Below are 22,829 nucleotides of genomic sequence, written 5' to 3'. Positions count from 1 at the left end.
TGATTTCCCGTAGTGCTAAAACATCGACAGGGTCGAACATAATTAAACAGCGGTTATTGTCAACTAGGACGTTTTGTCTGTAGATATTGATGAACGTTCCATGTACCTATAAAGAGTGTTGCTCTGGTTGTTAGAAGGTGCATCGGCCTCGTGACTTCCGAAAAATCTCGGCTTTCATCATGAGGTGTCATAATTATTCCTTCAACTCCCAGGGTAGAGTTTAAACGGTTTGAGTTATTTTTTTCTGGTTAGCGTTTTTTTAGCGTTAGTTTTTCTACGGGATGGGGTCGCTAACCCCATGTCCAACCCTCCTCCTTTACCCGGGCTTGGGACCGGCAGTAACTCTAGAAGAGCTACAGGCGGAGTTGTAGATATTGATACCTAAGTGATAATGTGTCGATAACGAGGACTTGAGGAGACTTGGGGATCTATAAAATGAATATTATAGCTTTGGGTAATGATTTGATCGTCAGTAATTTCAAAACAATGAATATTTTTATGATTTATTTTAGTTTGCTGATTCTAAAATTGTAATAATAATACATTTTGTTTGCCAATACAAATAGTGTTCTTTTTATGGAATTCTAATTGTAATTCGATACCTCTGTATATGTTGTATTACACATGTGACCCAACTAAAAATAACAATAATTAAAATAATAATTAGACTATCTTGGATGGATAACTTTCACAGGTTAAATAAAATTTTTAAATGAAAATTAAAGTTACTAATAAGAATGATAATGGTTGAGATCATGAGTCAATTGAAGCTTAACCACCATGGAAAACCTAGAAGCACTGGACGGCCGTTTTGTCCTATTGTGGGATCAGTGGAGTTCAACCAGGTCTGTTGTGAGATAGTAACTCACTGAGGACAATGGTGGATATGTCGCTCAATTTCGTGGATTATTTGAAGCTAGATATTAACACGATTGGATGGCGGCTCAGTGGTCTAGTGGTTAAGCGCTCGCGCGCGAGACTGATAGGTCTTGGGTCCGAACCTCGCGGAGCGGGATCGCGGATACGCACTTTTGACGAATCCCACAATGGGACGAAACGGCCGTCTAGTGCTTCCAGGTTTCCCGTGGTGGTCTAGCTTCAATTGACTCATAATTTCAACTATATATAAAAAAATTAATATTGAAATCAAAAATTTACCTGACAAATGAAATGTGGTTCTACAATATGTTTGATTATATCGATAGCATTTTCATAAAGTTCATTCAGAAATGTGGAACACTATGAAATAAATAAAATGCAATACTTCATTATATATTACTAATATTTTATTATTTTAATGCTACTTTTGTCGATACCAATTAGAAGTGGAATGCCTGGCGGCAGAAGGTTGAAAAGATCGAATTGATGAAAATGGGAATGTAAATAGACAGTAATTAATTGTAATAGCAATGAAAGAACAATGAAATGTAAGGCAACTGATGAAGGATTAGCAAATGAAGTACTTAATAAATGACTTTTCACATTTTACGAACGAACTCTGTAATGTTGTATTTAACAATAAATTGGACTTCCTCACTTGAGTGTTCGTTCACTATATGTATCTAATGTGGTGTGGGCTACTTATATCCACATAAGTAGTATATAACGATGATCGGGCATTGAATGTATTTCAGAAGAAGATCGATAACGAAAGAACGGAAACGGGATGCAATTGATATGAAAACGCATGAACAATAATAGTCGTAGGCGGTGAACTGACATTTGCAGAAGGAAGGGTCAAGATTGAGACAATTGATTGATAGTTTGCAAATTAACTGTTTACTGTATGGTTATCAGAATTTAGTGAGATAGTCTGTAATTTGTGCTTAAATACACTCGATTATCCCCACCCCCGGTTCTTGTTCACTACACTATAATGGGGAATTGAAATTTATTCAAAAGAAACCATGCTACGATATATCAAATTTTTGTATTGGAGGGAAGGAATGGATTGCTCGATTTATTATGGTTTGGATATGTACGGGTTTTTGAAAATTAAGTTTTGATCCCTAGTGTATTCATATGGTATGTACTACATGACAGTGATGTCAATATAGAATGAAATTAGTGTTTGATGCTTTTTGGTTTGGAATGATTTGGATGTAAAATGAGAGGTTATTGATATGGTTATGTAAGGCTTTTCCAACTATAGGCCGAAGCATGTCTCCCCCCGATAGGAAAGTGGACTAGAATATCCATCCAACCTGGACTGTTTATCCAAACAACCACATTTGACCTTATTTATTTACCATACAATCTACACGCACACACACACACACTTAATTTCAACCCCATTAATTCATATTACAAATGTTTTCATTTTTCACGCTTTTCATACCCACATTCTGACTCACAAATTAATACAGTGACAGGTCATACAAATTCAACTTCACATTGACTTATTCAGACCTATTATGATTTTGATTGTACCACAAATATTTTGCATAGTTTCCTGCTTACTATTTAAACTTGTATTAATTATAGAAGGGGTTTTGTGCAGATTTACTATTTATTATAGTTGAAAGCGTGAGTCAATTGAAGCTAGACCACCATGGAAAACCTGGAAACACTGGACGGCCGTTTCGTCCCATTGTGGGTCTCCTCAGCAGTGCGCATCCACGACTTTACATGTCGCGAGATTCGAACCCAGGACCTAAAAGTCTCGAGCCGAAGCCCTTAACCGATAGACCACTGAGCTGGCTTCCAACGGTGTTAATGTCTAACTTCAACTGATCCACGAAGTTGAGCAACCATTCACCAATTGTCTTCAATGAGTTCCTATCTCACAACAGACGTGGTTTTGAACTCCGCGAGAGCGGGTTCGTGGATGCGCACTGCTGAGGAGTCCCATAGAAGGATGAAACGGCCGTCCAGTGTTTCCAGGTTTTCCATGGTGGTCTAGCTTCAATTGACTCACGCTTTCAACTATTTAAACTTGTGTTAATTTAATTCGGTTATTTATTTACTCTGAGGAAGTGAGTTACATAAAGTCGTGAAACCTCAGAAATACAACTTTTCTACTCATGATCTCTTTCGTTGGTTTTGAACCCGTATCAACCAGTATTACTGTCGAAGATAATAACACTAAATGACCCAGACTATGAATTACCTTATAAATGTACTCGGTCACTGCATTTTATTCGTGGATATAACTAAAACTGAAAATTTCGGCTAACATTTGATACACTAGGATTTCATTATATGACTTGATTTGAATTGGCCTAACAGAGAAGGCTAATTAGTTTAAATAAATATTGCATTTAATTATAGCGTCTCATGAGACACATTCTGATTTTCATCAATATTCAACTTATTTTATTTTAATAGTTGAATTCATGAGTCGATCTAAGCTAGACAACCAATGAAAACCTAGAAGCATTGGATGGCCGTTTCGTCCTCAACTGGGACTCTTCAGCAGTGAGGATCCATAATCTCGCACGGAGGACTGAAACCCAGAATCTTCAGTCTGATGGACGAGCACTTAACCTCTAGACCACTGATCTGGCATCCAATGGTGTTAATGTTTAACTTCAATCGATCCATGATCTCGCGCAACCCTTCATCCATTTTCTGAGGAAGATAACTGTCACCATCCGACACCGATTGGACTCCACTGGTCTTCGATCCTTAACTTATTTTATCTTAACATTATTTTTATTCCAAATAAAGAAATTAATACATGTATGATTAACAATGATTGATGATCAGATGAATTGAAATTTCAATAACATTGTAAGATAATACATTTCATGTATTTATAAGCAAAGATTGATAGTGGCTAGCAATATCGAGGCAGTTCGCACATGATTCACATATGCCAACAAGAGACTGATCAATTGCAGTCCTAAATGACAATTGGAATATACAAGTAAACAACATCAAGAGCATTTCTTGTATTTGTCTTTTTTTCATTTTGTCATATGTGAAAGAAATTTACAACTTTTATCTATTCGACTTAAATTAATTTAGAATCCAGATTATAAAATTAACTATAGTTTAAGTGGTCAGTCAGTTTCTCATCTTATAGTTGGATATCATTTATCATTTATTTGTGTGTAATGAAATCGATGGAACATCATCAAGTATGTTATGGCTAGATGTATCCTCCTCATTAATTAAATTCATCACACCCAGAACTTTCAGTCTTTGTGTTATATCCTAACGAAGACATAAGTACGGGTAACTTCCGGGACTTATTAATGAACTATTATTCTAGATATATTCTTATTGTTTAACTATTGAGTAATTAGATTATGTATATCTATATTCATATTATTATAAAGCTTCATTTTGACCTATGGATTATTATTATACGATTAACTGTCGATAAACTATATTCAGTTTCTTGATTGCTGTATCCCACGTTCACAGCCACATTTGGCTTGATTTTGTACAAATATTATTTTCTATCTAATGTTGTGATTTGGTCTGTCTGTCTGGCATATAAACCGAGTATGCTTGAAATAAATGATTCACATAGATTCGCATAGCTGAAACTGTAATTGGTGTTCTGGACTCAATTGGAAGGGCTAGGCGGACAAGAGACCAATAAGGACGTTAGACTGCTCATACTGGTCGAACGTCATTGATTTGGCACAGTGTTAAGATTAGACAAGTCGTATTCCGATTGGTGGATAACTCTCGTGATAAAAAGCCGGACATAAGACCACAACAAATTGGCGTATGGCCTTGTTCTTATTTTTTAAATTCATAACAGTTTTTCATTCATTTAGTGTCTGAATCATGGATATTTAGAATGGAATTTTCATAGAAAATCACTTTTTAAATTCAATGATTTATCATATTTAGTCTTTTTTATCCGACAGTATGGATTAGTGAATGACTGGAATTCTCTACCAGAACATCCGATATCATCATCTATTTATGCATTCAAAGCGAAATCGGATCTTTACAGTACTGTAAATTGCGAGGATTAACATGATCACATTGATCTTCTATTCTAAACACTGTAAACTGAAGACATATTGGGCTATTTTACACTGGATAGGTTTGTAGTGGATAATGGCTGATTACTTCAAACGATCAAAATGATATCTTTTGTGAAAATTATTTTTAGATATACAGCATTCACTAAATAGATGAACAGAAAAATGATAAGAAGGGCGAGACTAAATTTTATGGACGAGCCAATAAGAAGCTTTCGCGGGTTTTCAAGGTCACGGCGCTAAGTTCGGTACGTGATGCTTACGTACGATCGGTTTACAGCGGATTTTAGAGAAGACGTGATAATTCAGCGTATACAAGAGAAGTGATTATTAAGAAGTTCCTATACTTGTGACTGTGGTACTCAGATGATTTTTTTTCGCTCGATCACGATTAAGACCCTAACCCTAACCCTAACCCTAAACCCTAAACCATACCAACAACATTGAAGCTATGTGGTCGAGGCTAAAAGACTTTTTGAAACCTTATCATGGCTCCAGAGGTCGACTACTATGGAGCCATATGGATGAGTTCCTGTACCGTATGCACTATGATTTTAGAACTTGTGAACCTATATCTGACCTTGAGAAGTTTTTGAACCATGTAAAAGAACAGTATCCGCTTAATTTTTTTAGTTTTGTATAATATATTTTTACTGTGTACTAACTGCTTTCTGATTGGCCAATATTTCTTAAGGTCATTTAAGATTCGTTCAAAGGTCGTTCATAAAGTTTAGTCTCGCCATAAGAAGTTCTGAATACGACACAAGTATTGAACACTGAAATGGTTGGGGATATACTTAATCAATATCAAAATAATAACCTTTAGTGAAATTTATATCATCATTATTGTACAAACATAAAATGAAACTAGAAATAAGAGTTATAATTGCAGCTAATACATACACTACTTACTTGTACTTCCAATCTTACATAATCACATACATGTACAAATACCGATTGTAATTCATTGAGAAGGGCATCAGATAATAAAATATTTTTACCTTCTTCTACACTCATTAAGCAAAGTGGACAAACTAATTAGGAAAAATAAAGCAAGAGATTAAAAAAGATCTGTCTTATTTTTCTGGATAAATATTTCGAAATTTATGTAATCTTTTGAATAAATTTGATAATTAAATAAGTAGTATCTTGAGTGTATATAGAATCCAAAAGTATAAAAAATGTTTACAAATCTAATATTTGTTATAAGCAAAGATGGGTGGGATTCAGGGCGCGCGTTTCGTCCTATTCGGGACTCGTCAGCTGGAGTGCCAGTACATCCGGCTGATGAGTTCCAGATAGGACGAAACGCGCGTCATTTGGATTCCACTGTTAGTCACCATCCATCTTTGCTTATAATTGCTTGAGATGTAAGACAATATCGAGGCCATCCGCACAGGATGCACATATGCCAATAAGAGACTGATCAATTACAGTCCTTAACATCAATGGGACGATTCAAATAAACAATTCAAAGTGAATTTAAATCCGATAACTGGTTCTTCAAACTTTCATATACTAGTATGTTTAAGTATGAAGTAGCAATATTTGTAACATCAAATCAAAATGACTGACATGGGTTAGTACCCACAATTGATTAATTATTGTGTAGTAGTTAGTGTTATGAATGTTTAGTCTTTTAGCTCTGATCGAATTCTATCGAACAAGTTGCGATTTGCCTATTACTCTTAGTAGCTTGAAATCCATTGTACTATGGTTTCATTTTAGGTTTTTAAAGATAGCTGACAGGAACTTTTGGATCTAGGTTTAGTGCTGTTTGACACTCATTAACAAGATTTACTCATAGTCTTGACATAACTAATGCTCTTTGTAGGATTTTAACTTAACTTTACAATTTGAGCACAGGTTCCCTCATGAATACGACGATATCTTACTAATATGTATCAACTTTATTTCTTCATGACAATTAAACTACATAGGATTAATTTTATTTTTAAACTATCAAAAGAGGAATAATGTTTAATTCAATGATATGCTTTAACCTTTGAATGAGTAATTATCTTGTACTTCTTAGTATCAAGAGACAATACAATGTCAGTAATGTTACTTTAGTTAAAAATTACTTTTAAATAAAGTTCATATAAGTAGTATAATGAATTATTAGGTTATGATCAATTTTTTGCTAGTTAGTTTGTTACTGTCAATTTTCTTTATAAGTAATGAATAGATATTATAGTTAAGGCTATATCGAGGCAATACGCACAGTATGCACGTATGCCAATTAGAAACTGACCAGTTGCAGTCCTAACACATCGATGGGAAGATTCAAACAAACAATACTAATTGAATTCAGATATTATATTTTGTTCTTTTTAGTTAATCCATAAAATGACCAATTATCTAGAATGTTAGTACGTTTAAACTTATAATGAAGCAATATTTGTGATCTCTTTGAACTTTGCTGCATTTCAGGATCATTCTTTTTTATCATAGATCACTAGCTATCAATGATCTGTTTACTTTATGACTGATTTCTAGCTTTATTTACAATGAGAATAAACAATAGAATCAAATTCACTTGGCATTGTTTACTTGTACCTTCCTATTGATGTTTAGGACTTCAGTTGATCAGCCTCTTATTGGCATATGTGCATACTGTGAGTATATTGTCCATATTGCTTTAATTCACAAGCAAAGATGGATAGTGGCTAGCAGTGGAATCCATGGCGCAGATCTCGTTCTATTTGGGATTCGTTAGCTGGATATTCCAGAGTGAACAACAACTCTGAGATGCTGGTACATCTAGTTGACGAGTCCCAAATAGGACAAAACACGTGTCCTGGATTCCACTGCAAGCCACTATCCATCTTTAACAAGAGAATTAGTTTGTTTATTTATTCAACATAATTTCTTTCTTTTCCCGTTAATCTAAATGGAAAAAGAAAAAATAACCGTAACAGTATAATATGAGTTCGTTTATTTCATAGATTATTTTCAACTGACTTCCGATGTAAGAAGAAAATATTATCAATTATAAAAAATAATCAGATGTACATACTTTGTATACTACTAACAGAAACAAATAAAGTAGGGCGGTTTATAAATTACATATTTTTAATGCGTATTCATCAACTCAGTTGATTTTATATAACCTTAACTGTAAGTTTTCATTTCTTTCATTAACTGTTGTTATTATCTTATAATGTACATATAAATTAGAGAAAGGGTTTTGTGGAGATTTAGTATTTTCATAGTTGAAAGCGTTAGTCAATTGAAGAACGGTTGGTGAACGGTTGCTCAACTTCGTGGATTGGTTGAAGTTAGATATTAACACCATTGGATGCCGGCTCAGTGGTCTATAGGTTAATTGCTCACTCGCGAGATTAATAGGTCCTGGGTTTGAATCTTGCGAGGCGGAATCGTGAATGCGCACTACCGAGGAATCCTACAATAGGACTAAATGGCAGTCCATTGCTTCCAAGTTTTCCATGGTGGTCTAGCTTCAATTAACTCATGATTTCAACTATACACAATTAACAATAGTTTCAAATTAAATTGTCAGAGTTAATAAATAATAAATCAATAGTCAATGTTATTTTTCTAAAATATTGTCCAATGGATAAAAAAGGATTATGAAAACCATACTAATTCACAAATAAAATGTTCTCACAGTCAATTTTCGGTGGATTTTCACATATTCCAGCAAGCTGTGGATTGATAAAACGAAACAAAATTATACAAAGTAATGATACATTTTTGTAACTAAATAGGAATAAATTGCAAAGGAATTAAACTAATCAGATTAACTATGATTACATTGTGAAGTAAGATAGTAGAAGAAAGATAGGATGGAATTGGGTTTTTAAAATAAAAACAAAATAATTAGTCTTTTTCTGCCAGATACATCTTTTAGTCACTTTCTTTCACTCTGGAAGTGTCAGACTGGTGAGGCTACATTTAAAGGAGACAATGTATAACAAATTAATTTAGTTAAAAACGATTAGGTGGAGATTGATTTAGTTTGTAGGTTACTTCCGTTAAATATGATCTCAGTGGGTGACGAAAAATTAGGAGCATCGCACAGCTATCTTATTCTAGTATAGGATTCCTCAGTAATACGCACCTATGACTCCCCCTAGGATCGGGCACAAAACCTTCAGGGTCTGATGGTTGATGCTAATGCATTAGACGGAACAGACCAATGTCCACCGGCAAATATCCAACTTCGGTCGATTTGAGATACATCGTGACGATGTTACAGTGAGGAAACACAAACGAGCACTGCTAAAGTGTCCCGTACTTGGAAAAAATATTTGTTCAAAGATCTACGGTTTCCAATCGTATCCTAACTGGGATTATTCTGTGACGAATGCAGTCTGTGAATTTAGTGAATCGCTGAAGTCTTTCCCTTGTGGTTACATTCATATTTTCTGCAGTATTACATTACTATTTTATGCTTTAACGAAAGGTGAAGTGATACATTGCGACGAAATAAACTATCAAAACTTAAAAATAGGCAGATGGTCACTTAAACGTCATAAAGTGTATCTGTTTAAACCTCATTACGAGAGAGTAGCGCATTGTACACAGATCAAAAGTAGAAAAGAAATAGAGTGATGTAATTATACTGATAAAGTGCTGTGTGGTTTTTTTTAGTTCATACAAATTGACCACTGTGTAGTATTCATTGTGGTATTTGTCTGGTTCTTAGTAGCGGTCAGGTGAAATGTATCAAGATACAACAGAATTATCTATCGTATTCAATCATCAAACACAATATTCCATCATTTGATCTCACTTCACATTACGATCTTACTTTAGTTAGATAACCATGGAAAAGCAGAAGGAACTAGGTAATTGCTTTATACTAGTATGGGAGTCCTCAGTAGTGATTTTCCACAACCTACCAGCGGCTGAGCCTAGGATCATCAGGTCTCATGATGGGCGCTTAGCCATTAGTCCGTTGAGCCTGTCTCCAATGGTTTGCTTCAATCAATTTACGATAATACGCAACCACCTTCCAATGTTATTGATAGGCAACTGGCTTAAATTCAATATGATTAAACTGCATTCGACATTGCTTCTTACTAGAACTCCTGGATTAACCTCTCAAAATCAATCACTAATGAGAAAAAGACCATTTTTGCTATAAAGCATTTACGGAGATTTCTGAGTTTCATATTCAACACCGCAAAATGGCAGTCATCATTTCCGTAAACTCTTTACACTGATAATGGAAATTATTCATAAAAGTAAATTATTACTATCGTTTCTTTTTTATCGGCAACTTACTGCACATAGATCGGCTGAACTGTAACCATATATTAAATCATAAGCGTAATCCAGAAATTCAGTTAATATTCTTTTACACTAGAAAAAAATATGTAATCAAAAAAGAAAGTTGTGAGTTTTGAAGAAACATAACAATATAATTGTTGAATGGAATAATTCAGAAGGGGTTTTGTGGAGGTTTTAGTATTTTCATAGTTGAAATCATGAGTCAATTGAAGCTAGACCACCAGGGAAAACCTGGAAGTACTGGATGGCCGTCTCATCCTATTGTGGGACTCCTCAGCAGTGTGCATCCACGATCTCGCACTCGCGAGATTCGAACCCAGGACCTACCAGTCTCGCGCCAGAGCCCTCAACCGACAGACCACTGATAGACCACCGATAGACCACTCGTGATTTCAACTATGAAAATAGAATAGTGTTCGTTTTACCAAAGAAAACTGATCTACTTTCCTAATGTGATTATTGTAGTTCTTAAGTGTAATGTTCTAGAGAATTATGACAAGTAATGCTAAACAGAGTAAACTTTAAATTTACTTAGTATTGTTTGTTTGAATCTTACCGTTGATTCTCAGGACTGCAACTGGTCAGTCTGTTATTGGCTATATGTGCATACTGGGCGTATTGCCTCGATATTGCCTTAATTGACAAGCATTATGAGCAAAGATGGGTGCACATATGGACAATAAGAGATTGATCAGTTGCAGTCCTAAACATCAATGGGAAGATTCAAACAAACAATACCAAGTGAATTTAAACTCTATCCCAGTACACAAGCAAATGGTTATCAGGATTCAGTTGCTGAGTGGATAACGCCATGGCTTTTGAAGCGAACGGTACTGGATTCGATTCCCAGAGTGAACATCAACTCTGAGATGCAGGTATATCCAGTTGACGAGTCCGAAAAAGGACGAAACGCGCGTTCTGGATTCCACTATTAGTCACTATCCATTTTTGTTTGTCATCACTTTTGATGGCATAGAATTAAAACATGAATTTACAATCTTAGTTTACTCAAAATGTGTTTATATTCACTAAGTGATCCTATTTATCAGAAAATTTCGGTTATCATTCTTTTGTTATTCATTAAATAGATGAATGTTTCATAATGGAATAGAACTTTCTTTTACCATATATATGTCATTCATTCTGTGTCTCAATGTAAACTATACTAAATATTTTCATAGTTGAAAGCTTGAGTCAATTGAAGCTAGACCACCAGGGAAAACCTGGAAGCACTGGACGGCCGTTTCACTTCTGAGGAGACCCACGATAGGACGAAACGGCTGTCCAGTACTTCCAGGTTTTCCGTGGTGGTCTAGCTTCAATTGACTCATGCTTTCAACAATGAAAATACTAAATCTCCACAAAAAACTCCTGATATACTAAATATGACTATAATAGATTGTTTTGAATAACTTTGATCATTTGAAGTAAACAAAAAGAAAATAATAATAAATGATTCATTAGAATAAATCATGCTTTGTAATTCTTACAGGTTTATAAATATTTTTAAAATTTGTACATGTTACTTCAATATGATCATGTATAAATTTTCTACTACCAAAGACAAATGTTTTAAGCATCCATAATCCAGATTTACAACCGAAACATGCTGAAATAAAGAGAAGTGAAGAGTATCAGGGAGATGGAGAAAGAGATAGAGAGAGAGAAATATCATGTAGATATTATGAATAAATGGCTTTATCCTTCGATCGAAAAAAAACTTACAAGGATTAGCTGGATTTTGGTTTAAAAGAAAATGATGATATATATATTTAAGTTGATTGAATTGTATATTCTAAAACAAAAACAAAAACAAAGTAGAAAAATACTTATGACTTGGTATTACAGTTAAGGTTAAATGGAGAGTCCTGGTGGGTGAGTGGCTTATGCTCCTCCATGTGGAATAACAGGCGTAAACAAGTAAGTTGATTTCAAAGTTAGAGACAACTTAACTGAAGTTGTAAATATTAGTGTTATATATGTTACAACTGGATTTCTACGGGTTAGTTTTATTATTTCCTAAAATAGTCAAGTTACTTATTTAACAGAACACAGAAATGAACTCAAGACATTATATCATGAGTGCATTAATTTTTGCATCTTCCTAAACAAACAATACAAAATGAGTTTAAACTCCACCCCATCGTACAAAAATAAGTGACTATCAGAACTTAGTAGATAAGTGGATAACGCAACGGCGTTTGGAGCGAAAGGTACTGGGTTGGAGTCCCAAAGTGGACATCAACTCGGATACAGGTATATCCGGTTGATAAATCTCAAACAGGGCGAAACACGCGTCCTGGATTCGACTGCTAGCCATCATCTATTTTTGCTTGTAAATAGTATTAGTTCATCTGCCTGAATATAATAAAATGGTTCATTGAATTGTATGTATGGTTCCAGATTCTGGTCAGCTAACACTTATAGATCACTTGTTACCCATGTTTCGATAACGTTTATTCCAATAAGCCATACTGAATAAAGAAAAGAACAGTTTAAAAAAGCATGTCAGTAGTCTGAGTAAAACTGAAGCTCATTTTGAAGTCATTGACTGGTAAATAAATCTCTTCAGTTCATCTGCCTAAGATCACAGTTTAGACAATCAAGAGACAGCAGCTAATGACATTAGACGATGTGATTTGAAATATATTCTGTGATAGAACAAATAGGTCCTTTAATTTTTTGAGTATTTACCTAGTAAAACTGCTATAAATAGCATGGTTATGAACGGTTTATTTATTTAAACTTTACATAATATTAATAAATGTGACAGAAGGACTAGATATTCTAAATGAAAACATTTTAAGACAAAATTAGTAAACTGATGATAAAAGGTTATTTTTAAATATGAGTAATAAAATTCGATCACTCATAAAAAGGTAGCCAGTATGATCATGAAATTGCACATCTCCTTATATTGATTGGTAGCTATGACATCATCTCTAATCTGTATTACCATTTTTCAACATATAAATAAGTAACAGAAGGGGTTTTTTGTGGATATTATAGTAATTTTAATAGTTGAGATCATGAGTTAATTGAAGCTAGACCACTATGAAAAAGCTGGAAGCCGGCTTGGTGGTCTAGAGGTTAAGCGCTCGCGCGCTAGACTGATAGGTCGTGTGTTCGAATCTCGCGAGGCGGGATCGTGGATTAGCACTGGTGAGGAGTTCAACAATATAAATAAGTATCGATCTAAACTATGTTTGTTCAAATGTTTCGTGTTATATTCTTCCAATTTTATTATTCGGTTTCATTACAAATAATCATCTAAACTTCACTATCCAAAGCGCGTTAAACCCTTATTTATGAATTACGTTACTTTCAATAGTTGAGATCATGAATCAATTGAAGCTAGACCACCATGGAAAACCTGGAAGCACTGGACGACCGTTTCGTCCTATTGAGGGACTCCTCAGCAGTTCGCATCTGTGATCGCGCCTCACGAGATTCAAATCCAGGACCTATCAGTTTCGCACGCGAGCGCTTAACCTCTAGATCACAATAGGACGAAACGACCGTCCAGTGCTTCCAGGTTTTTCATGGTAGTCTAGCTTTAATTGACTCATGATCTCAACTATTGAAACTACTATAATATCCACAAGAACCTCTTTTGATAATTATTATATTACTGTTTGTAGTTTTATACTTTTTTGCAGCTTATAAAAAGACTTGAAAATGAACATTGAATTCATTTTATTCTTCAAATCTTAATATTCTCACTTTATTCAAATATAAATATGAATAAGAATACATATTATAGTAAAGTATTTCGCTTACATTGAATTCATTTTCATGATTGATATATTCCTTGACAGCTGACGAAGCTTCATGAAGGCGAAAACCTCAAAATGTGAAATTATACTTACTTAGAACATTAACTACTAATGATAAGATTAATAATTGATAAATCATAGTAATAATGGACGTATTTAAGGATTAGATTATGGGGATTATATACATTTAATATATATAGAATTGGTAGTTTTGGTAACAACTGACCTTTGATGTATTTTTGTTCTAAATGAACAAAGGTAATTTTATAAGAGGGTTAGTTGATGATTGTTTTTTGTCGGAAGATACATAGAGTTTGAATATGATTATTTGATATTTAGTGAATGGAAAAGAATTTTAGATGAATTAGATATAGATTGTATGTTTGTTTTACAATCTTTTGGTAGTATTCATATTATGGCGATTTTTGAGGTGTTAGCAAGATTTTTCGATGTGATTGTGCTTTGGGTTACTGATATCCATATAAGTAGTATATGGTGAGGGTCATGCGTTGAGTGTATTTTGGCAGAAGATAGATAAGGAAAGAACAGGAATGAAGCGCAATCAGTACGAAAATGCATGAACAATGAAATCAGAGAAGATGGGCTGATATTTACAGAAGGAACAGTGAAGATTTAGACAATTGTTTGTTATTTTGCAAATTAACTGTTCATTGTATGGTTATCAGAATTTAGTGAGATAGTCTGAAATTTGTGCTTAAATATATATTCGATTGTCCACACCCGTGTTCTTGTTCACTACATTATGACAGGAGCATTAATAATCTAATAGCGGGTTAAAATTACTTATGAATTTACTCTAGTTAGGAGTTGCATATGTAGTACTAAACACTTACCTGTTATATCCCGTGGAGATTTATGAATGGTAACTTTGAGGACTATTTATGGACCAATATGATATGTATACTTCCTATTGTATAATTGTTAAGTGACTAAACTATTCATATTCGTGTCTCTCTTATTATAAGCTTTATTTTGACCTATAGACTATTACCATTCCCCAGTCTATTGATTACTGTCCCCCCTATTCACAGCCACTTTTGGGTAAATCTTGTGCAAATATTATTTTCTATTTCATGGTACGATGTGGTCAGTTTGTTTGGTATATAAACCCAGTATGTTTGAGAATAATGATTCATATTTCAGAGGCTGTTATTGGTGTTCTGGACTTAACTGGCTGGGCTAGGCAGAAAGCAGGACTGATGAGTACTCAAGACTGCTCATAGGGTTTTTGTGTATGATTGCCCCGATCGATATTTCACTCATCTCTGATTGGTGGGGATCATCACTTCATATATTAAACTGGGTACTCAAGCAATCGATATAACATTACCATACACTTTCTAGTGTATAACTAAAATCAGTCTGTGATGCAAATTATTTTTGAAGTGAGGAATTCTCATAAACCTCTCATTTTAATTGAAGTAATAGTACGGTAGTATTCTTCTACAGTTATAAGTTCTTTTACCTGGTTTTTCAATGAATTTACCTAATTTGTGATGTCTTAATCAATACTCGAAAATTTACTGATTCCTAATTATTGACTTATAACAAGAGATTAGCTAACCTGAATTGTTGTATTAATCAGTGGTAATGATTGGTAGGATTAGAAAAAAAAACAATTTGATAGCGATCCTATGAGATAATCATCGCATGCCATCTACTAACAGGGGTTAAATAAAAGTAATCTCAAGATTGAGATGTAAATCGATCTGCACGGGTAATAAAAGTCAGAACAAGAGACTGACGGGGTGAGTTGACTCATAGAGAAAATGACACTTATTTACAGTATGTTTGATACAAAAATTAATGCTATTATATTATCTTTAGATATAAATGACTGTACTGTGCAAGTCACGCATCCGTCTATGGAATTCAGACTTGAATACCAAAGTTGTTTAAAGCTTTCCTTACAGTAATATAAGTTATGAAATTCTAATGATGATGACAGAATACGTACAGTCGTTTAACGATCGTTCTTTTTTCTAAAGGACTGAAAATACCTTAAGAATAATATCCTAAATAGGAGTGTGTAAAAAAGGCAGTGATTTGGAAGAGAAATATATTTAAACATAGGCAGAGAGAAAGGAACTTGAAACTTTTAAGTCTACTATCTAGAGAGGAAGAAGGATATTACATGGGTTCTCCGTGGATATAGATATGATGCTTAACCAAGGACCCTTAGCTTGTATTCACAAGGTCAGTATCAAACATCTAATCAGCCATTTATTTTAGGTTATTTGTCACTGCAAAATACCTAAATTGAACTGGTAACTGATGAAAAGCATGCCGAAGTAAATTAACTTTTGAAATCGTATTCCTAGAAGTTGATCTGAAATTATAAAACTTTCTAGCAAAGCAGACTAATGTGCAGTTATCAAGCCTGATTTTATAGGCTATCATTTATAATTTCAGTGAACGATTTCTCCGACAAAAGGATAGTGTTTTAATCTAAGATTTCATAAGGATTTGAAGACAACGTTCGTTATAACAGGAAAGTGCAAATATACTTATCATGAGCTTGGGATTTTAGGTTATTTAGTCCATATCTTGTATTAATCAGTAATAAAACACGGTTCAGTGTATGTTAATTATGTCGACAGACATAAGTAGTATGTAAAGCCAACCAGAAGTGGAATGCCTACCAGCAGAAGGTTGATAAGATCGAATTGAAAAGAGCAAATCTAAGCAAAGAGTAATTGTAGTAACAACATGAATAAAGGAACAATGAAGTTTGTAAGAGACAACTGATGGAAGGTTTGCGAGTGAAGTATTTAATGAATGGTTTTTTTTTGCATTTTACGAAATAACTCTGCAATTTAATATTAAACAATAAATTGGTCTTCCTCACATGAGTTTTCGTTTACTACAGATGTATTGAAATCTTATTCATCATTAGGCATTGTTTAATCGATGTTCAGTGTCATCATCATCATTATGATGAAGAGTAATTACATGCACATGTCTGGTTTAAAAGTACGAACAAACAATACATCTGTATGTCGTTTGTAATATGTATATTGCAATGGTTGAAGAAATTACGTGTTCACCTAAATCTGAGAACGGAGCAAAGATTCAGCAACACAATGACCTAATAAGCTAACTATTCCGATGCGTTCCAGCCCCTCTGACTAGAGAGAGAAGTCCAGGTTCAGAGGAGGGAAATGTATTCACAAGCAGCCAGAAGTACAAACAACAACAAAAACAACTCAATCGTATATACACAGTATAAAAATGTTCTTGAAAAACGTTTGAAAATAGCATATTAAAAGAGACAACAAACCGATGACATTTAAGGTCCTCCTAAATGGGTAGTACAACATATAAGTGAAAATGGGTGTTTTTTAGCGCGAAAACAGGAAATTCAAATTTCCAAAATAAAATTACAAAAATAAAACATTTACCAAGTGAGTTCTAAGAAGGCCCCCCTATGTGCCTATTGGCTGTCCGAAACGATGATTTACTTTCAGCCAAAAACTATGAATTCATGAGATTTTTGTACTATACTTGACACTGTTTTGGGGAATAAAATTCCTACTTATTAGTCTTCTATCTTCTCATTATGCGACTTGAGAGGGTTCTAGCGTTCGAGTGCTAAAGTATCACACGACATACTAAGAATCTAAGTTCGAGATATAACAAGTAGCCAAATGGACAACGTGATAACGTTTGAAGAAAACGGTACTGGATTCGAATCCCAGATTGAACATCAACTTGGATACAGGTATATCCAGTTGATGAGTCTCAAGTAGGACGAAATACGAGTCCTGGATTCCACTGCTAACCACTGTCCATCTTTGCTTATAACGCTTGTGAATTAAGGCTATATCGAAGCAATACGCATAGTATGCACATATGCCAATTAGAAGCTGATCATTGCAGTCCTAAGCATCAACGGGAAGATTCAAATAAACAATAACAAGTGACGGTGATTTGTTGCATGATTAAATAATGGCAAACATACTATTTACACTTGTACTGTTTTCTGTGGACGTCGTTGTTGGGGTAGTTGGATTGGCATTAGCTATACTTGGTGGTTTAATGACCTGGTCGAAATCTGCAACTACACGAACATTTGGTGAAATATGGGGTAGATACCTTGAGAAAATGAATTTAACAAATACATCCAGTGAACAAACTATTGCTGATGTGACATTAAAGATGAGTGGTCATTACAATAGACCTATATTTGCAATAACAAGTGAATTTAAACTTCATCCAATCGAACAAAAATAAGTGGCTATCAGGATTCAGTAACTGAGTGGATAACGCGATGGCGTTTGACGCGAACGGTATTGGATTCGAGTCCCAGAGTGAAAATCAACTCGGATACACGTATATCCAGTTGATGAGTCCCAAACAGGACGAAACGCATCCTGAATTTCACTGTTAGCCACTATCCATCTTTGCTTATAAAATAAAGACATATCGATTGTCTTAAAACAACCTTAAATGTAAATAACTATTTGATATACACATAGAATGATCATAATTTTTTTAAGATCACAATTCAAAGTTCAATTATTAACTCTTATTCGTTTTAATAGTCCTCCATCATTACACTTTAAATAGTCCATTGGATATCATCAAACTTATTATAATTTCAATTATGCTTAACCGACAATTTCAATTCAGAATTATCTTAAGTATGTAATAGATTCAATAGTTTCAATACTAATCATTATTTCTTTATACAGTTTTCCTTATTGTTATCTGTTTATATTATATTAAAGGATTTACTATTCATAATGAATATCTTCAAGTAAGTATCATCAATTGTATGTTTACTTGGAGCTTAATGTTAGTTTTGTACATGCTTATCAACTTAGTTGACTTGGTACATAATGGTCGATGATCTTACTTAGACCTAATCATTGGTGTATACATTAGTTGACGAACCATAAACTCTTACTTACTTACGCCTGTTACCCATCGTGGAGGAGCATAGGCCGCACACCAGCATTCTCCATCCAACTCTGTCATGGGCAATCCTTTCCAGTTCTTTTCAGTTGTTATTCATCCTTTTCATATCTGCTTCTATTCCCCGACGTAATGTGTTCTTTGGCCTTCCTCTTTTCTGCTTCCCTTCCGGATTCCAAGATAGGGATTGCCTCATGATGCACATTGGTGATTTCCTTAATGTATGTCCTATCCACTTCCAATGTCTTTTCAACCGTAAACTCAAATAAATTATACGTTTCTTTATTTCATGATAAGAATCACTTTGTGACTATTAAAATTAGTAGACGGAATAGACCTATTGAGATATTAAATAAGAAAAATTGGTTCAATGAAGAGTTCTCTTTTTGGAAAGATAACATTCTCATTCATCTTAGCATGTTTAACAGAATAAAGCAAAAACCCATTAGAGAACTCTTCATTGAACCAATCTTTCTTATTTCATATCTCAATGGGTGTATTCTGTTTACTAAAAAATTTCAAGCACCCTTCAATAATAAAGGAACTTAATGGATTTCCATGTTATTATGTTAAACTTGTTAAAGTGAATGTGAATGTTATCCTTCCGAAAAGAGAACTCTTTACTGAACCAATCTTTCTTATTAACCATTAAAATCCTTAGTAAATTTCATTTAACTAACGAAAGATATATTGTTCAGTCTAAAATTCATCAGCCTAGATTTATACTTTATTTTGATTTGTAATAGATATTCTCTTGAGTAACTATCAGTCACTGATAGCTTGATTATTCAGTGTATTTCTTATATAATAAACCGTTAATGAAAGTGGTTTAACAGAGTATCCAATTAGTTCAATGTAGTTTAATATGTATTTATGCTTGCTTTAAATCTACATACAATTAGTTGTATATACATTGTAAAAGCTCATATCTAACTTAATGTCCCAACTTCTTTTCTACAGTTAAACATTTAATGATTTTCAAGTTAGTAAAAAAGTACTTTAAATATTTTTAAATAAACTGTAAAATGGAAGAAAGAAACAAAAGTACACTATAAGCAAAGATAGATAGTGTCTAGCAGTGGAATCCAGGAGGTGCGTTTCGTCTTATTTGGGATTCGTCAACTGAATTTACCTGCATCTCAGAGTTGATGTTCACTCTGGGACTCGAACCCAGTACCACTTGCTTCAAACTCCATCGCGTTATCCACTCAGCTACTGAGTCCTGATAACCACTTGATTGTGCAATGGGATGAACTTTAAATTCATTTGGTATTGTTTACTCGAATCTTCCCGTTGGTGTTTAGGACTGTAATTAATCAGTACACTAATCTCCAAGTTGTTAAATTTTAATGGTTATAACCTTAACAAATATATGTCCCTTGTTATTGAGTTTCGAATAATATGAAATTTGCTTCCAGATTTATTTGGAGATTACCTCCGATCATCTAACACTTTATTACTGCAATCAAAGTTTATAATAACTATTTAGAACGTGTTAAACTGTAACGCTGTTTTGTTCGCTGAAATGATAAAGAATTATCATTTCGAGAGAAAAATGTCCCATGTTTTCATTCAACCACTACTAGGGATAACGCTTTTGTTTCCTAAAAAGAAAACTATTGAAAACCGTATTATAAGCAACTGACGAAGTCTGAAAGGAACGAAACTTTCATGATGCATTTAATATTAACAGTCAATTTTATATTTGGTAACATGTGCATAAAAATCTTATTTGTTACTTATCCACTTTTTGTATCATCTTGGTTGTAGAATGAAAAGTCATTGGATCGTGAGTTTATTTTTTAAAAATGGGTATTAATTAATTTGGAAATTTATGGTTTCATATCTTGGTGTAGCTTTTTTATGCCCTGCCTAGTCTATAAACAAAAGATCAAATAACTTTTATATTTTCATAGTTGAAATCATGAGTCAATTGAAGCTAGACCACCATCGAAAACCTGGAAGCACTGGACGGCCGTTTCGTCCTATTATGGGACTCCTGAGCAGTGCGCATCCACTATCCCAACTCGCGAGATTTGAACCCAGGACCTACCAGTCTTACGCCAGAGCACTAAGACGATAGACCACTGAGCCGGCCGGCATCCAACAGTGTTAATATCTAACTTCAACCAATCCACGATGTTTGAGCAACCGTTCACCAATTGTCTTCAGTGAGTTGATATCTCTACAACAGATGTGGTTTGAACTCCACTGGTCACTGCTTCCCACTAGAACTTAAGGAAACATTCCTTACAGTCAGTCACTAGTGAGCATATGATTATAGATCAGAAGGGGTTTTTGTGGATATTTTGTGAATATTTTCTATATTGTACGTGTCAAACAGCTGATATACCATACAAATTACCAGACTTTTTAACTATAACACTGCGAAGCAATTTAAGTAATCACTAGTTCACTTATTATTATGTATGTATTCTTAACTAATGTTTTAGAGATCGTTTGTATATATCATGTTATTAGAAGTGATGTTTTACAATCTTCATCACGTACTAAGTGAATATATGGGCAGTTGACAATTAGAAGCATTGGAAGTATGTGAACAGTTATAAACATCATTAAAGAACCCACGTTATTGAAACACCGACCGTTGACCTACAGATTAATAGGAACAAACATTTGGGATCACTTTGAATATTGGGCCAAACAGCCATCGAGTGAATATGAGTGGTCTAACTAAAATCAGTCCTAATGTAAAAGTCATTTTTTAACCATGTTTTAGACGGATCAGCTGATCCGTGTGGAAATTACTTAGGTAACTAAACTGTACGTATTTTTCTAGAAGACTTTACTCAAATCTTAACTCAATAGGTATTGGGAAACAGAACCAGTGACCACTTGTTTGAGTATGTAGTTACTGCATTAGGAAATTACAGTTAGTGCTTATATCCAATGATGTTCGATTAAAATTGGTTTGTTATCTGCTGGAAGATAAGTAATCTAGAATAAAAAAAGGGGTGCAAAACGACTAAGACTTAATTAACTGTATACAACGTAGCAATATTTAACCAAAACAATACAATATTAGTCCTTAGGGGATACTACTAGATAACCCTTATTCAGTATACAATTCATATGAATACATTTAACAATGATAGTTTCTGTTTATATATTTGTTATGTAACTGGTAAAATATATTGAACATATTTCTCATGGGTAAAGGTGTTGAATGGAAGACGACAAAGTAATGGGTTTGTGCTGACGATGTCGTTCAGAAGGACGATGAAAGCTCCACGACCAAACCATCCAGCTCAGAGAACAAACCCACATCAAAAACAAAGTAATGAATCTAACTTTTACTCAGAATGAGTAGACTGCTACTTGAGATATTGGTAATATTGGGAAAGATCTCTTTTATAGACAGACACAATATTATCACTCTTTGTAAAGTAGCAGTCATTGCAATCGAACGAAAAATATACCATTTCTATTTGAACATAGTAAATAGTCTGTTCAATACGTATGGAAACAGAGAGCACGGATACATAATTACATAAAATTCATGGTATCCATTCAAACTGTTCCATCTCCTTAATCATTGTTCAAAACATCACTGGAAGTCCTTGAAAATCGGGTATTTTTTAGTATCTTTAACAGTTAATACATTTTTAAAAACAGTGTAAACAAAAGATAGTTTTTTCAAAGTTGAAATCATGAGTCAATTGAAGCTAGACCACCATCGAAAACCTGGAAGCACTGGACGGCCAACTCGTCCTATTATGGGACTCCTCAGCAGTGCGCACCCACGAACCCGCTCTCGCGAGATTCGAACCCAGAACCTAAAAGTCTCGAGCCGAAGCCCTTAACCGATAGACCACTGAGCTGGCATCCAACGGTGTTAATGTCTAACTTCAACTGATCCACGAAGTTGAGCAACCATTCACCAATTGTC

The 22,829-nt window shown here is 34.2% G+C and overlaps 2 protein-coding genes and 2 non-coding genes across 4 annotated transcripts; 2 read left to right on the top strand and 2 right to left on the bottom strand.

Annotated features, from left to right (window-relative positions):
• Positions 1-618: 618 nt before the first annotated feature.
• Smp_137720 (hypothetical protein) lies at positions 619-8,856 on the bottom strand (the record flags this gene model as incomplete). Its single annotated transcript, XM_018795536.1, has 4 exons — positions 619-636; positions 1,159-1,239; positions 5,859-5,980; positions 8,850-8,856. Coding segments are annotated over 4 exons (228 nt in total), but the record flags the coding sequence as incomplete, so codon positions are not given.
• A 786-nt stretch (positions 8,857-9,642) lies between these two features.
• Smp_tRNA_02259_Pseudo_TTG.1.1 lies at positions 9,643-9,713 on the top strand. Its single transcript has one exon. It is a non-coding gene (tRNA).
• Positions 9,714-17,950: 8,237 nt separating this feature from the next.
• Positions 17,951-18,235, top strand: Smp_201720 (uncharacterized protein; the record flags this gene model as incomplete). The annotated part of the gene is made up of 1 exon (XM_018795535.1): positions 17,951-18,235. The coding sequence occupies one exon, from the start codon at positions 17,951-17,953 to the stop codon at positions 18,233-18,235; it is 285 nt and encodes a 94-aa protein (XP_018649838.1).
• A 1,835-nt stretch (positions 18,236-20,070) lies between these two features.
• Smp_tRNA_02194_Pseudo_TTG.1.1 lies at positions 20,071-20,137 on the bottom strand. Its single transcript has one exon. It is a non-coding gene (tRNA).
• Between the last annotated feature and the right edge of the window lie 2,692 nt (positions 20,138-22,829).

The sequence above is a fragment of the Schistosoma mansoni genome, chromosome 2 (assembly GCF_000237925.1).
Source record: "Schistosoma mansoni strain Puerto Rico chromosome 2, complete genome".
Taxonomy (NCBI): Eukaryota; Metazoa; Platyhelminthes; class Trematoda; order Strigeidida; family Schistosomatidae; genus Schistosoma; species Schistosoma mansoni.
This window is presented reverse-complemented; position numbering and strand designations above follow the sequence as displayed.